We start from the raw sequence: 15,875 nt of genomic DNA, 5'->3' as shown, positions 1-15,875 counted from the left end.
AGTATAATTCAAACAAACAAAAAAAAATTAACAGGCCTCAAAACAGAACATGCAATTTTATTCTTAAGCCCCACATGGCCTGATTTGCATTTCAAGATAGTTTTTTTCTGCATTTTTTTGGCAACAAAGGAATTCCTCAAAATCCCCTAAGAATATAACAAAATAATGCATGAAAGAATATTTTGCCTCCTTTTCAATTCAGAGATTTTTAGGGTTTTAGTTGTCTTTAAAAATGCCCATGATAGAGAAAACAATCTTATGTATTTTGAAAACTACTAATTGAAACTTAACATAAACTATTTCTTGGAGAAGAGAATTTGGTTGCCTTGGAGGAAAATTTTATGGCATATTTGCCCTTTCAATAATTACCATATTAAATTGTGTTCAGTGTCTGAAACTTTAAGTAATGTTTAAAACCTCGCTTGAAAAAAACCTGTCCAACGACTTTCTAAAGCCTTTTTCAGAAATGAAAAATAAGAGCCCTATTTCTTTTTTTTTAGAATAAACTTCTAGCTTGAGAAGCTGCTGTGTCTCTCTCTGTACATAAACTGTAATTATTAACAGACTCAGCCCTTCTCCAGAATAAAATAACGGAGAATAAAGTAAAGCTGACATTCATTCATTAAAAAAAACAAAACCTTAGGAATTTGCTGGTAATGGGACTTCTGACTTTGAAATATGGATCCAAGAGTAATTTCCTTCTTAGGCAAGACTCCACAGCTTAAAGGAGTCTGAGATTATTTAGACTAAGACAGATTTTTAAAAGACATTTATCCTTCAGTGCCATCTCTTGACATACCTCCTCCAGACTGAAAAGGACTCCACCAATTGGGGCACCAAAGGCTACAGAAACTCCTGCTGCTGAGGCAGCTGACAACACCTGGAAAAGAATAAAGGTGAGGGGTTTTTTTGCAGTCTGTTACATGTTTTAAACATGAACAACAGAGTCTCACTATAGCTGTCAGTTTCTTCTATGCTTCTGTTAAGGATACTCACACTTAATATCAGAAAAGCATGTGGAGAGTGGCCACAGCAGCCAGCAATCAAGTACGAGATGTGATGATGCCAAGAACATTGCTTGAAATTCAGAGCTGAAACTGGCCAATGGTGTGTCAGATGAAAAGAAGGGCTTTTTAAAATACATTAATAGCAAAAGGAATTCTACTGGAAACCTTGAACTGACACTTGTTGACGATGGTCATCTGACTAATACGGATAAAGAAAAAGCTTAGGCATTTAATGTGGGTTTTGCCTCAGTCTTTTTAATAATACTGATCCACCTTGGGCTGCCTGGTCAGAGGACCACAAATGTGGGAATAGTGACTTGCCATCTCTGGACACTGAGATTTTACGGGACCAGCTCTATAAGGCTGATGGGATTCTTCTGGGTACTGAAGAAGCTAGTGGATGCTATGGCAAGATCCCTCTCAATCATCTGCTGAAGGTCTTGGGAGTCTGAGGAGGATCCTGCTAACTGGAAGCTAGTCAGTGTTAGTCCAATCTGTATCAAGGGTGTGAGGGAAAACCCAGAGAACCGGAGACCTGTTGGCCTAACCTGAGCTCCTGGAAAATTACAGAGAAGATTATACTGGGAGCCACTGAAAGGCTTTTAAATAGTAAAGCAATCCTCAGGCACAGTCAACATTTGTTCAGAAGGAAAGGCTTGTTTAAATAACTTGGTATCTTTTTATGATAAGGTCACCTGTCCAGTGGATGAAGTGCAGGCACTGGATACAGTTTTACCAGATTTTAGTAAAGCTTTGGTACTGTTCCTCACAGCATCCTTCTGGACAAGATGGCCAACTGTGGGATGAGCAGGTTCACAGTGTGTGAAGAACTGGATGAATGTTAGAACTCAAAGAGCTCCAGTGAATGGGGCCACATCTGGCTGGTGACTGGTCAGCAGCTGTCAGTTCTGTTCAATACATTCATCAATGACCTGGATGCAGGAGTTGAATGCACCATAAGCAGGTTTGTTGATGAGACCAAACTGGGACATGCTCTCCTGAGGGAAAGGAGGCCTTGGCGAAGGATCTTGATTGACTGGGGCCCTGGGCAATGAATCATGTTGAAATGCTGCACACCTAGGATGAAGTAAGACCAGGCTCAAGTCTAAATCGTGAGAGGAGTGGCTGGAGAGCAGCCCTGCCAAGAGGGATCTGAGGGTGCTGCACTAGCAGCAGCTCAGTGTGAGTCAGCTCAGGGTGTGCCTGAGGGGAAAACCCCATTCTGAAGTGCACCAAGCACAGCACAACCAGATAACCAATAGAGGTGACTGTCCCACTGCATTCAGCCTTAGGCGGGCTCACCCTGAGCGCTGTGTGCAGTTCTGGACCCCACAGGACAAGAACGTGAAAATCTTTGGTTGCATCCAGAGTAGGCAAACAAAGCTGGTGACAGGGATGGAAAGAATGTCTGAGAACTAGTTTGGAGAGAAGGAGGCTGGAGCAGTTTGCCCTGCAGCCCATGGCAAAGCCCATGGTAACACAGGTTGTCCTTCTGCAGCCCACAGAGGACCTTGGCAGAGCAGATCTTCACCCTGCAGCCCATGCCACAGCAAGCTCCTGGGAAGGGCCATGGTCTGTGAAAAGGAGCCCAAGCAGGAGCAGATTTCTTGCAAGCACTGCAGCCTGTGGGTGAGCCAGGCTGAGGCAGTCCTGAATGGCTGTACCCTGAGGAAAGGACCTCGCTGAAAAAATTTGTGAAGGAATGTCTCCCATGGGTAGGGCCCCACATTGAAGCAGAGAAAAAGTATCAAGAGGAAGGGGCAGCAGAGACAAAGTATACCCTTGTGCCACTTGGGCACAGAGGAGTTCAGAGTGAAGCTGAGCCTTTTAACAAGGGACGGTGGGGGCAAGGTATATTTAGTTTTGTTTTCATTCCTTACTATCCTACTATACTACTGGCAGTCAAGTACCTTAAGTCCAGTCTGTTTGGCCTATAATGGTAACTGGTGAGGAATCTCCTAGTCCTTATCCTGACCTCTGAGCTTTTCATCTTACTCTCTCCTGCTGTCCTGCCAACACGGAGGGGTGACACAACTGCTTGGCCGCAGCACCAAGTCAAACCCACCACACTCTCATTAACAGTATTGAACTGAAACTGGGCAGAAATGCTGCTGTCACCAGAAACACTTTGTTCCTGGGTTCAGAGTACTCTGCTGTCCTCACAATTGAAGACACTCATCAATTACCAAAATGTAGAGACAAGCACAGAGAGAATTTAAATAAAATCAAATGGTCTCTGAGATAGAAGAAATACAAACTGACATGGAAATTTACCTTTGAGAATGCTAGGGATAATACATTGTTTTTAACATAATAAATAACTATTCATAATCACTAAACATTGTCCAAGAGCACAAACACCATCTTTTAAACAAACTGGTGTAAATGCACCGCAATTCAGTACATTCTAGAAATGCTTTTTCAAGAACTTACCTCTCTTTTTTTAGCTTCATTTGTACTGTATTTTGGAAAGAGGTAGGAAAAAATATTCCCACAGCAGCAGGCAACATGTACCAAAGGACCCTCTTTTCCTAAACTCAACCCAGATGCAACAGCCAAGACTAAAGTAATCGTTTTTATCATCAAAGTCCACTTCCCCAAGTAACCTCTGATGATAAAGCCGCTCAAAATAGTTTTTATCTGGAAGAAACAAAAAACAGTGCCTGTTACTGCATTCTTTTATTTTCAGAAAATAACTAATTGTATAATTTTAGCTGCAGAACTTTAAAGCCAACCTTTCCAAATTACTAACTTTAACCACACTCTAAAACATGTCATTCAGATTGCTACACTGAGTCTACCTGCTTGCCAGAGGCCTTCCATTTGCAACTTTCTCTAAAACACTGGACAATAACATAAAACAACATTATCAATTACATTTAGTAGGAAATTAATCTGCAGCAGCTTCTAAGACTGGATTCATTACTTTATGATGTGAATTATGAAGCAACAGGCAGAAAACTTCCAAAGGAAAAATAAACCTGCAAAAACCATACTCAGAGTCATCTATTGTAGCAATATCCCATTTGCACTAATATCACCAGTTTTCTCTTTATGTTTTACCATCACTACATAAAAATTAACAGTAGATTTCTTCACATAAATATGGAAAAAATCAGCCTATCTCCACCAGAAAAGATGTGCCACTTGCCAAAGGTATTACTGTGCTTAACACTCCAATATTATTAGCCTGGAAAATATACCCATGTATAGGAAATAATATAGTTATCAGAAGAACAACATGTCCATAAATAGGATGTACAAAAAACACTGGGCAGCTGTGTCTAGAAAGTAAAGACAGCTAAATTTGGAAACCAATTTAAGATGAAATCTCTTCTGGAATAATGACACAGAACTACTCCAGGCTCATACAGGGGCAGGATAAAAAAAAAGTTACAGAAAAACTGAATTTATTTGACCAGAATTTATTTGACTTTGGATTTTTCTTTCCCATTTGGTGGATAGTAGCAGACAGCAATTGTAAACAGTAAGTTTTTGAGGATGTTACACATTTTTACATTGTGACTGTCCATTGGTTTGTGCTAGTTAAGGCAACTAAAGCCCTTGCAACAGAAGATTGATTGCTCTACCAAAGGACTTGTACTGTGTCAATGAATCACTGCTTTCTAATCACCATACAGAGGGTGTGGATTAGGGGAGGTTTGGAAATCACTATTCAGAAGTATACTAAGCCAAATGCTTCCTTAAAAAGTGGTCCTGACAGAAGCAAAATCTACTAACCCAGGAGATTATTTTAAATCTGGGGTATTTTCTCAGAAACAATTAGCACAATTACATGTTTTCAATTTGAATGCTTGTATTAATACATTTCTTCAAAGGTACAGGGTACTTACTCCCTCTTGCCTTCCCCATGACCCAGTAAGGCAGCAGTAATCCACACATTAATACAAAACACTTATAAACACATACATGTTAGATAGACCTCACCTCAGGTATCCCTGAGCCACAGGCATAGGGAGCAAATACCTTCACCAGAGAAACTGCTAAGAAGGCAAAGCTCAATGCCCAGAAAATGTACATTATGTAGTTCATTATGTATGATCCTGGACCCTAAAAGCAAAATTAAAAGTCAGAAAATAAATTTGACATAGGAGCAAAATCACCACTTAAAATAATCCAGAAGTACTCTTGGTGCAAGTACATTTATACACACATTTTGAGGCATAATCATTGCCAAGTCAAGAGAGAGAGTTTTATTTAAAAAGCATAAAGTCATGACACCTGTACATTAGCATAGACTGGGTTATAAAAGGTACAAAGTGTTCTAACAGTTCATCTTAAAAAGAAAAAATAAACATAGCACAGCTATATTTTTAATACCTATTAGCTTATAAAATCTAGTGAATGCTAAGTAAATCTTCTTTATTAAAAAATGTTAGAAAAAATTAATCTATTCTTAGTTAGCAGAGAACACCACAAAGGTATTTAATTTACATACAGCTATGATCTAGAAATCCACGTTATCAACAGTTCTATACTCTCATAACTTCCTAACATTTGCAACACTCCAAGGCCCCTTGTGGTTCATTAAATACACATTTATTACACTATAATCTATTACTCAATTCAAATGCTGAAAAATGGCCCAGACAGTACAGCGCAAAACCATGTTTAGAATTCTGACCTTAAGACCATTATTTTCTTTCTCTATTCAGTCAAGCTGTTAAACCAGACTATCAAAGAATACTCACTTCTGCTTGCCCAATTATTAGTTCTGCCCATGTTTTCCACTGAGGACATTTATCTCTCTCTTCAAATGTAGTCTCATTTGAACCCCAACAACACTGTTCATGGTTAAACCACAGAGCACTAAGGCAAATGCCTTCCTTTAAGTCAGTCATCCAGTCAGCAGCTATGTCAATTAATCCTGCCAATGCCCCTGTTGTAAAAACAGTTTTGTATTAATATTCTGGTAAACAGAAATAACACACACAGCTAAAATGAAGGAATGTGCTTGTATTAACTGATGTAAATTGTGATTACAAAAAACTTAATTAAATAGACATTTAATATACTACTGATTTCCAGGATTATATCCTATTTTCATTATGGTGAAACTAGTATTTTCTGAAGAATTGAGTACATTGTGTATTTCCCAAGTTAAATGAGTTTTTTTCTTGCATTTTTTTTCCCTATGCACAGTTTCTCCACCAGTCCACCGAAACCAAGGAGGTAAGAACAAAAAGAGAACTTTTTAACTTTTTCTGTTATGGAGAAGTTTATACAGCATTCAGCCTGCTGGAGACAGATGGGATTCATCTGTCTAAACAGTGGAAAAGGATTCTAGCCCATGAGTTGACAAGTCAAAAGCAATATTTCAGTAGAAGAAAATTTCAACCAAATTATGAAAACACATAAACATAAGATCTCCTTGTGACTGAACTCAAGGTTGTACTATTTAAAATCCACTACACATACAACAGCAGGCATCTGAAACTGAAAAAACCAGCAACATTCAAGACCAGAATTTGCTCACTTTGTTGCTCAGAAACACAACAAAGGAATTTCAATAAACAGCAGCTTAAGGGGTTGAAAATGCTACATTGCATGTTCCCACTGAAATTATCAGAAACAAATTCCAGTAATTATGCACTCCTGGTTTGTGCATCCAGAAGTATATAAACATGCTACACTCTTCACATATATATTCATTTATATGTAATTTGTGAAAGTGATTATGTATCTACCTAAGCAGTAATTATACTGTTGCCCTGCTTTTTAATAGGCATAGCCTTACTACACAACTAATTTTCATAACACTTTATGTAAAATGTCTGTTTGAAATGCTTTTTTTTTAAAAAAAACCGGGCACAATGTTTGTGACTTTTTCTTCTGGCACATTTTGGTCACTTCAAACCATATTGACAGAAAGCAGCAGCACTGCCTGACAGTGGGGCCACACACCATTGGATGGTTTTGTTGTAAAATTCATTCTAAAATACATTAAGAAGAAAAGAGAGAACTGAAATATAGGTCAACAAACTCTACTTGGTAAAGTCAATATTTTCTATGGAAGAACCTCTGCAAAGGTATGACAAAAACCTATAGCTAGACTTCACTCATACATAAACACATGCTTTATGAGGAAGTGTGCTTACCAAAACTACACATATACCAGAGCTACTTTTACAATCAACACCTTCAGGAGAAATCCTACAGGAAAAAAGTAAAATTTTACAGACAGGGAAAACACACATCTCACTCACAGGATTAAAGAACAGTGATAGTTTAGTAGGTGGAAGTTCAAAAACTCTTGAGAAACTCTCTCTAAATTCAGTGAGGATTTTGGTTCCCTCACCTCAAAATGCTGAAGTCTGTAAATCAAGATAGTCAACTTTTTTTCTTCCCTTATGGAATTATAGTAGTAGCCAGCTTGTGGCCGGGTTGGTGGCTAACATCGACCAGGCTAAGAGCTGGATCAGTTTACCACTATAATTCCTATAAGGAATAATATACTTATATAGGAATTCCTACACTATAAGGGAAAAAACACAGTAAATACACTTGCTGACAAACATAAGAACAGAATCCCTTATGTTTTCATTTACCTGATGCCAAACCAGTTAGTGTGACTACCAACCATCCTGACCATGCATCATACAAACTTTTTGTCATCTCCCATGCTGATTCTTTCTTCCTGCTGTTAATCTGCAAAGAGAAACTGTTATGCAGAGCTTTATTTCTATAATATGAATAATAGGAGAAAGGGAAGCATGACATACAAACTGCATGATGCAAGCTGCAGGCAAATACATCCTCTCTTGAAACCACACGTGTTCTGCTCGTATTTAGTGCTTTACATAGATAAATCAGCTTAGTTATTCAGACATCAAACAACTGACAGAAAAACATATGCTTGCTCAATTTAAAAACCTAAAATCCAGGAAATGCATTATTAGGGTAAATTAGTACTTTATATGACACACATCTAAAACATGAATTGCAACATTATTTTCTTCCTATGCATTAAATTTTTTTGAACCTCAATTAAACTGTTAGCACACTAATAATAAGTTATTTAATAGGATTTAAATTCCCAAACTTCTACTTCAAGTATAAACACGTTCAGACTAAAAAACACATACAAGTAAATTAAAACAAGTGGATAACTACCCCATAATACTTCTAGAGAAGTATTAGCAATGACATCTAAAGTTACTGTACCACAGAAGTTGCTATTCTTATTTTATTGTTATTTACCTTGTGCACTTAGCTGTAATATGTGCATAACTAGTTTTAGGATTGAAAACTTCATTATGTAATTACATTGTATTCTACTATTTTTTTCATCCCATTAAAGGAGAAAGTATGTGCAGCAAACAGCAAAACAAAACCAAGCAAACATAAACAAGCCAAGAAAGCACAATACTAGACAAGGAAATCCTGAAAAAAATATCACCCCCTTCTTTTTACATCTTTGATGACATGGCCAGCCGGTTTCCTGTCATTCAGGGTATATTTATAAATTTCACATCAGTTCTGTGATTATCAGCTCTGAACTATCTTGCTTGACTTTTCTGGTCTTAGGCATTAAGATGAGCAACAGCTGTGAGACTTCACTCTAGGTTATCTGTATCCAAGTAAGATCTACCTTGCCAGGATTTGGTCAGGCCCAGCATTCTATCCAACGGTACATCCGCTAGCCACTAACCTACATATCTACAGTGTAAAGATGGCATTGTGTTAATTGCTGCTTAGACATTCAATTACGACATTAAGTACTACACGGAAACACCTTACTTCTCATTAAAAGCGTTCAAATAAGGTATGTGGTCACAGAGGATTCTGAGATTCTGTTCTCATTGTCCAAGGATTTCTTTTCCTTAAAAAAGCACTAGAGAGGGAAATTGTGGATGTTTTGGTTTTTAAACTGTTGTAAGGCTGGTTTTTTTTAACCAAGTCAAAGTAAACCAGCACACACCCTGCGCTTGCTTCTACAAAGTTAAAAATGGTGTTTCCAATGACAGCAGAATAATGCTACAGTGTTTATATGAAGGAACCTGTCCTGTCATCCCTCCATACAATTACAATTACTTGTTGACTATCCATTTTGTTCAGTGAAAAATTTTAGGAGAAATCATAATTTCTGGTTCTGGTTTCAAGGTTAATTAATGTAAGCATTCCGGAAGGCAGTAAGGCTCTAAACAGTGTATTTCTGCCTAAAATTCTATTAAACAAGTTTATTGCATGAATTACAGTATCTAGCATATTATTGACTAATACAATTTGAGTCTGTTTAATGAAAGAACTCCTTGCAGAGTACACTGATAAAGATGAACAGCTTGAACTTTGAAGAGCTTCTGAAAAAATCACTAATGAAGATGAGAAAAGCAAGTTCTGTGACAGGAGGGAGGATAGTTACCATACACATCGAGACTGCTTTTTTGTTAAACATATATACACTGATGTAAGTGGTTTAGAAATGAGAATAATCCAAACAACAACAGCATCACATTGCAGTGCCACAGGCACACTTGTGTCAGTATAAAAGCAATATACATCAGTCTTCACTTTTCTGTACAAGTACCACCAAACCCAATATTGTGCTATTACAAAAAATATTACTGTAAAATAGCCTTAAATAGACTAGCACGCAAAAAAGGCAGTAGTATAAAAATGTTAGTTGGGTGACAGGGACCTATTCCCACTCTATTAAATTACTGCTTCCTTTCCAAGTTATAATAATATTGCAGGACTGCAGGTGTCAATGAAGCAGTGCTTTTTTTAATAGTATTCCAGTAGTTCTACCTGAGGTAACTATGTATAAATTTAAAGAACATGCATATATTTGTATGTGTTACTAGACCAGACCTCAACTCCAACACCCAATCAAAAATATTTTCCAAGTACTGTTATTTATTTCAAGTACCCGTCTATGCCGTTCTCTGTCTTTGCACTTCTCTCGAACCCAGTCAATGGTATGGAAGTCATCATATGTTCCTACTCCAGGAATTGGCTCATCCAGAAGGTCCAGCAAATGTGTTGAACTGTTGATATTTCCTCCATTTGTCATTGTATAATGAGTTCCTGCAGCAGAGAAACACATGAATGAATTAATTCTGCAATAAATGAAGTGTTCTATGTTTCTAACACAAAAATTTCTTAACAACCAATTAAGACACTTCCCATAATATGCACACTACATTGTCATTTACGTCTCTCAATGTTGCAGGTCACTCTTTTTTTCTGTCATTCAGCTGTAAGTTATATTTGCATATTAGTGACTCTGCATTTCCATAAGTTAAATAGGAATGTACTAGTCAAATTATTGTTCTGTTTTGTGTGCAGACTCCAGAAATATTCAGTAGAAGCAAGTGGAAAAAATAGCAGCTTTGACACACATTTAACTTGAAGTTTATTTCAGTTTATGAACTACCAGAGGAAAACCTGTTTGTACAAAAAACAAAACCAGGATAATTAGCTAGAAAGTTCACAGCATGTCCATAAGTTACCAGCTACTTTTAAATACACATTCTATTGATTACCAATCTCTCCTACATATATAAACCAAATCTAAAATACATTATTAATAGATTATCAGTGCAGGTAAAAAGCAAAAAAAAGCCAAACAAATACTTTTATTTTGGCTTCGTTTATTTTTTTTAAAGGTTGTCAAAGGGCCTACCTGTAAACTTCCAAATATTGAGTTCACCAGCCCAAGCCCTCACCAACAACTCTCAATTAGATTTACACATAAGTAAAATGTGCCTTTTCCCTTTACAACTGTGAATTCAAAGATCTAGAAACAGTGGGACACCTGGCATTACTCTGACCAAAGTGGTGCCTCAGTCATCTACTGCTTAAGAGGTCATGTTTATGCCTGCTATAGAACACACTGTTTATTCAGACATTTTCTTAGTGGTGAAAGATAGCACACAAGAAAATAATACAAAAATCATATTAAGACAAAATGCAATCTATAATTTTCAAGATACACAAACAACTATTAGTACAAATTCTATAAAGATTAAAATAAAAGTACAGGAGACAACATGAATGTAGCAGACAGCTCCCCAATAATACCAATACCATTTTCTAGGTGAGCCTGGCTGCTGTCTTTAGCTTGATACCTTTTTCCCCAGTCTATGCCATACTAAATTCCCCCCATCTATTTCCCATAGCTAAGCCCTGTAAATCTCTTCCCAAAGCTGCTGCTAGTCTCTCTTAAGGCAGACGTAAAGAAGCATTACCTATGCTTCCATTAATAAAAGGCTAACAACAACAACAACAACAATTTAAATCAGATTTGCTAATAGAGGTGATCGTGAAAACCTTGCTTTAGGATAACGGATTAAATTCTCTTGCCATTTCCATTTCTCATAAGTAGAAGTCTAAGATGCATGTCTGGCTAGCTGAAAGGGCAAGCTGATCTCATGGAAGAGACAGTAACAATATTCACACTGTAATCATTAGTTTAGCTCTCAAAATTAAGACAGTAACAAAATACATTATGAAAATATTTTTACATGAAATCAACTTCCTTTGCAAAACAAGGGGACATAAAATAACCTCACCCACAGCTTAATTATTAATCTCCTACAAAGTTACAATGAGACCACAGAGTTTCCTGAACCTGAGTGAGAAGGGTAGGGCAAAAGCTTGTGTTTGTCCTGGAGGAGTTGGTTTTATGCCCTGCTATATAGGGAGTGATATCAAACTACAAGGAACATGCAATCCTATGCCACAGAAGGCAAAGGAGAGTTGAGAGTTATAAATGTATCACAAACAGTAACAGATTATTTTATGCATATTACAAGGTGCTGAATTGGAATTCCCTCCCAGGGAAATCATCAGAGATGGCACCATATTAACCACACCAGACTCAAAGCAGAACTTGGAGTAGACTACAAAGGATGGTCATTGTCTAGATACAGTAAAAATCCCACTGAAAATATGTCAGGTTCCTACTTTGCCAACATTTGTTGGTGCACCAAATACTGGAATATAAGTGATTATTGTATGATGGGGAAGAGACACAGAACAAGATATGAAGCTGAAGAGGAGGAGGTTTTGTTGAATACAGAACTGCCATGAATACCTGATGCAACTGAAAAGCTGTAACCTTTTACCAAGAGAGAAAACAGGCAGCAGTGAGTGTGGTAGAAAGGCATACCTACAGAGGACCATGAAGAGGACAACTGTACCAAATCTGATGTTCTGTATCTAAGATACAGAAGTCTGAGATGACATTTTCCTGCTAGTATTATGATCTAGGTGGCATACAACTATGCTTAAGGAGATTTTTGAGAAATATACTTTTACCAATACTCAACACTTCCAAGCTTTTACTTCCCTTTCTAACCTTCCTTTCTCTAGCATTTCACATTGCAAGATGTTCCTTTCAGCTATGAAGATAATGATTCTCATCAGCATAAACACACAAATTCTCACAATTTATTCCCAGTTTCAAAGTGTCACTAAAGTTACTTTCAATGCAGTAAGTTTTGTTAAAACCCTTACCAGAATACAGACATTTCATGACAACATTCTAACCATCAGGCAGGAAATCATTATTACACAGATAAATTGTAGCACTTGGCAAACATTCAGAAAGTATTTCCCCTTCCTTCCTCTTCCTTTTCCCCAGTCCTCAAGTTTCAAGATGCTTTCTCAGGTTACATGCTTTTCACCAAAACAGAAGCAGTTTTAGTCTTAAAAACCACAACAAGTACTTAGAACATGAGATGTATAGGCACAGCCTCTAGCTATGATAAAAGAACACCTCTGCTGTTCACATGCAGACACCTAAGCCATTTTGAAACAGTAAAGAAAGTAAAGCTTTTTTTGTTACATATAAGTTTGCTTAAGCTTTTATGAGACTGGGAAGCTAATAAAAGCAGCATGAAGAACTTTTATTATTACTGCTATTCCAGACTAACCCATGTTACTAGAGAGCGAGAAACAGTAATATACTGATCCTCTCCAAGGCATGTAAGCCTCATGAGAACCAACTCATTAGAAACCTTATAAAGCAAACACAGTCTTTCCATACTTCGTAAAAATAAGGCAAAATCACAGAATAGTTTAGGTTGGAAGAGACCTTAAAGATCATCTAGTTCTTGGGCAGGGACACCTTTCACTAGATGGGCTGGTCAAAGCCCCAGTCCAACTTGGCCCAGAACACTTCCAGGGATGAGGCATCTACAGCTTCCTGGGCAACCTGTGTCAGTGCCTCACTACCCTCATAATAAAGAATTCTTCCAATATTCCTAAATGTATTTTTCCAATATTTCTAAACCTACTCTGTTTCAAGCCATTCCCCCTTGTCCCGTCACTACATGCTCTTGTAAATAGTCTCTCTCCATCTTTTTTGTAGGCTCCTTTCAGCAGCAATCAGATAATCCCAAAGTCTCCTCTTTTCCAGGCTGAACAACCCCAATCCTCTCAGTCTTTTCTCCTAGGGAGGTGTTCCAGCTCTCTGATCATCTCGGTGTCCCTGTGCTGGACTTGATCCAACAGGTCCATGTCCTTCCTGTGCTAGGGACCCCAGAACTGGATGGAACATTCTGGGTAGGTTCTCACCAGAGTGGAGCAGAGGGACAGAATCCCCTTCCTCACCCTGGTGCCCATGCTGCTTTGGATGCAGCCCAGGACATGATTGGCTTTCCTGGCTGCAAGTGCACATGGCCAGATCATGTCCAGCCTCTCATCCACCAACATCCCCTTACACTTGGTCCTGTTAAACCTCATGACATTTCCACAGGCTCACTTCTTGAGCTTGCCCAGGTCCCTCTGGATGGTATCCTAGCCTTCAGGAGTGTCATCTGCACCACTCAGCTTGGTGTCATCTGCAAATTTGCTGGGTGTGCACTCGATCCCTTTATCTATGTCATTAATGAAGTATTAAATAACACCAGTCCCAATGCAGACCCCTGAAGGACACCACTTGTCACTTATCTCCATCAAGACTCTGAGCCATTGACCACTACCCTCTGGATGTGACCACCCAACCAATTTCTTATCCATCTAACAATCTATTCATCAAATCCATCTCTGTCCAGTTTAGGAAGAAGGATGTTGTGGGGGGCCTATGTGAAAGGCTTTACAGAAGTCCAGAGAAATGCTATCTGTAACCCTTCTGTTTTTCACTGATGGAATCACTCTGTCATAGAAGGCCACTGGGTTGGTCAGGCAGGAACCTTGGTGAAGCTGTGCTGGCTGTCCCAAATCTAAATGTGTAACTGCTGTGAGCTGCTGCAGTCACAGATTGCAAGCTTACAGAGAGTAAGCTTCTGGACAATAAAAGCAACATGCTTCTTCAGAAAAAGGAAACTCTTTTGGGGGATTCAGTCACCATAGGTCTTGAATGAACTACCTTCTAGAAAGGCAGTTGACTTTTGTTATCCCTCCATGCATGTATTTCCAAGCCTAGGGCAAAATCCTTTCTCAGCAATCAGCTTTGATATTGCTGAAGAACTGCTTCAACTGAAGTTGTTAAGGGGGGAAAAAAAAAAAGAAAAAGGCAAAAAGAAAAAAAAATTGTACGACATAAAAAAACCCCTGTAATATGCATTAACATTAGCAATAAAACACTGTACTGGGACACCTGATGGGAATTAAGTACAGCAAAAACAAAAATGCTACACAAACGAAACCAGAATAAGAGAAGTGGATTCCAACACTATAAAAAAGCTTTGATCTCTGAAAAAGTGAAGGATTATTTTTTAAAATTTTAATGCCAATGTAAAAAATACAATGCAAAATAGCTTGAGAAGATACTATGTCTGACCAAAAATTAACTGTCCTTACCATACTGCTCTTCTGCACTCCTCTTTGAACATGAAGTTATACTCAATGGCTGTTGGGTCCCAACATTGATCCAACTTCTTGCCTAGCTAGTTTCTCCTGCTGGAACCACTGGGGAAAAAATTACGTAACTAATATTTTTCTATACTCACAGAGACTGCTTTATATACCACAGATTCCTCTCTGCCTTTTGTCCCTCACTAAGGCAAGGAACATCTTTCATATTGCATAGATGTGCCTCATACAAGCAGCATTCAATCTTGATTGATGGTGTAACTATGATAAACATGACAGAAAGCTGATTTATGTAGATTACACAGAGCATTCTTGAGGCCACGCACAGCATTTTAAAGGCTGCAGTACTCATGAAGCAGTAATTCCATACTGCCTCACCTTTTTGCAACTCAGGAGATTTCTTTCAAATTTGAAAGTCACCCTGGGCAACATACAGCTGATGAAAGGTGCGTTTTTTAAAAGAAAAATACTTACTAAGTTTATAGCTAATTTATTTCACACATGATGCTCCTGATTCATGCATAACTGTTCAACAATCCTCCCCAACTCTTTCCTTGTAGGCAGTGTTCCTTCTTTTCTCATAAAAATAATGAGAAACATTAAGATTTAAAACAAATACTTCATCCTGGGTAGCAAATGATGCATGACAGATTTTTACGTGGTAATCCAGCATGTGATTATCTGAACAATTATCCAGTATCACCTAGAGAACAAATCCTCACAGCTACAGCCTTGCAAGATAATAAGGTACAGAAGTGAGACATGAACAGGCTTCCCAAGCGGGTGGCTATCAGAGTAAATAAGGGACCATAAGCTTATGATAAAGTTTAAGACCCCTGCTATATGCTACACAGTTTAGGATATCCATCTTCTGAATGCACATCACAAAATACACCGTTGTGTATTCTCAGTTTGAGAAACTGAGCCTATATTATTACCTTATTCCATTTTAAGAAATGAGACATACCTCTCAGGACATAATTACTCAGTAAGACTGAGCTGATCTAATTGACTGCTGCCACACAAAGAATAGATCCTGCTCCCCCTATTTGTCCCTGCAATTCTTGGTCACACACTCCCACTCTC

At 38.1% G+C, this 15,875-nt stretch overlaps 1 protein-coding gene across 2 annotated transcripts in view; it reads right to left on the bottom strand.

Annotated features, from left to right (window-relative positions):
- The window catches only part of CLCN3 (Cl-/H+ antiporter 3), a 65,239-nt gene that overhangs the window by 16,547 nt on the left and 32,817 nt on the right, over positions 1–15,875 (bottom strand). For both annotated transcript variants that reach the window (XM_085058670.1, XM_085058672.1), the window contains exons 3-8: positions 9,898–10,055; positions 7,577–7,676; positions 5,720–5,907; positions 4,956–5,078; positions 3,441–3,647; positions 800–880 (exon numbers count right to left, since the gene is read on the bottom strand). In XM_085058670.1, the coding sequence (XP_084914796.1) occupies positions 800–880; positions 3,441–3,647; positions 4,956–5,078; positions 5,720–5,907; positions 7,577–7,676; positions 9,898–10,055 (857 nt within the window). The remainder of the gene's footprint in view (positions 1–799; positions 881–3,440; positions 3,648–4,955; positions 5,079–5,719; positions 5,908–7,576; positions 7,677–9,897; positions 10,056–15,875) is intronic.

The sequence above is a fragment of the Lichenostomus cassidix genome, chromosome 4 (assembly GCF_008360975.1).
Source record: "Lichenostomus cassidix isolate B80296 chromosome 4, HeHo_3.0, whole genome shotgun sequence".
NCBI classification, from domain to species: Eukaryota; Metazoa; Chordata; class Aves; order Passeriformes; family Meliphagidae; genus Lichenostomus; species Lichenostomus cassidix.
The sequence above is the reverse complement of the archived record's forward strand: the minus strand, read 5'-3'. Positions and strand labels throughout refer to the sequence as shown.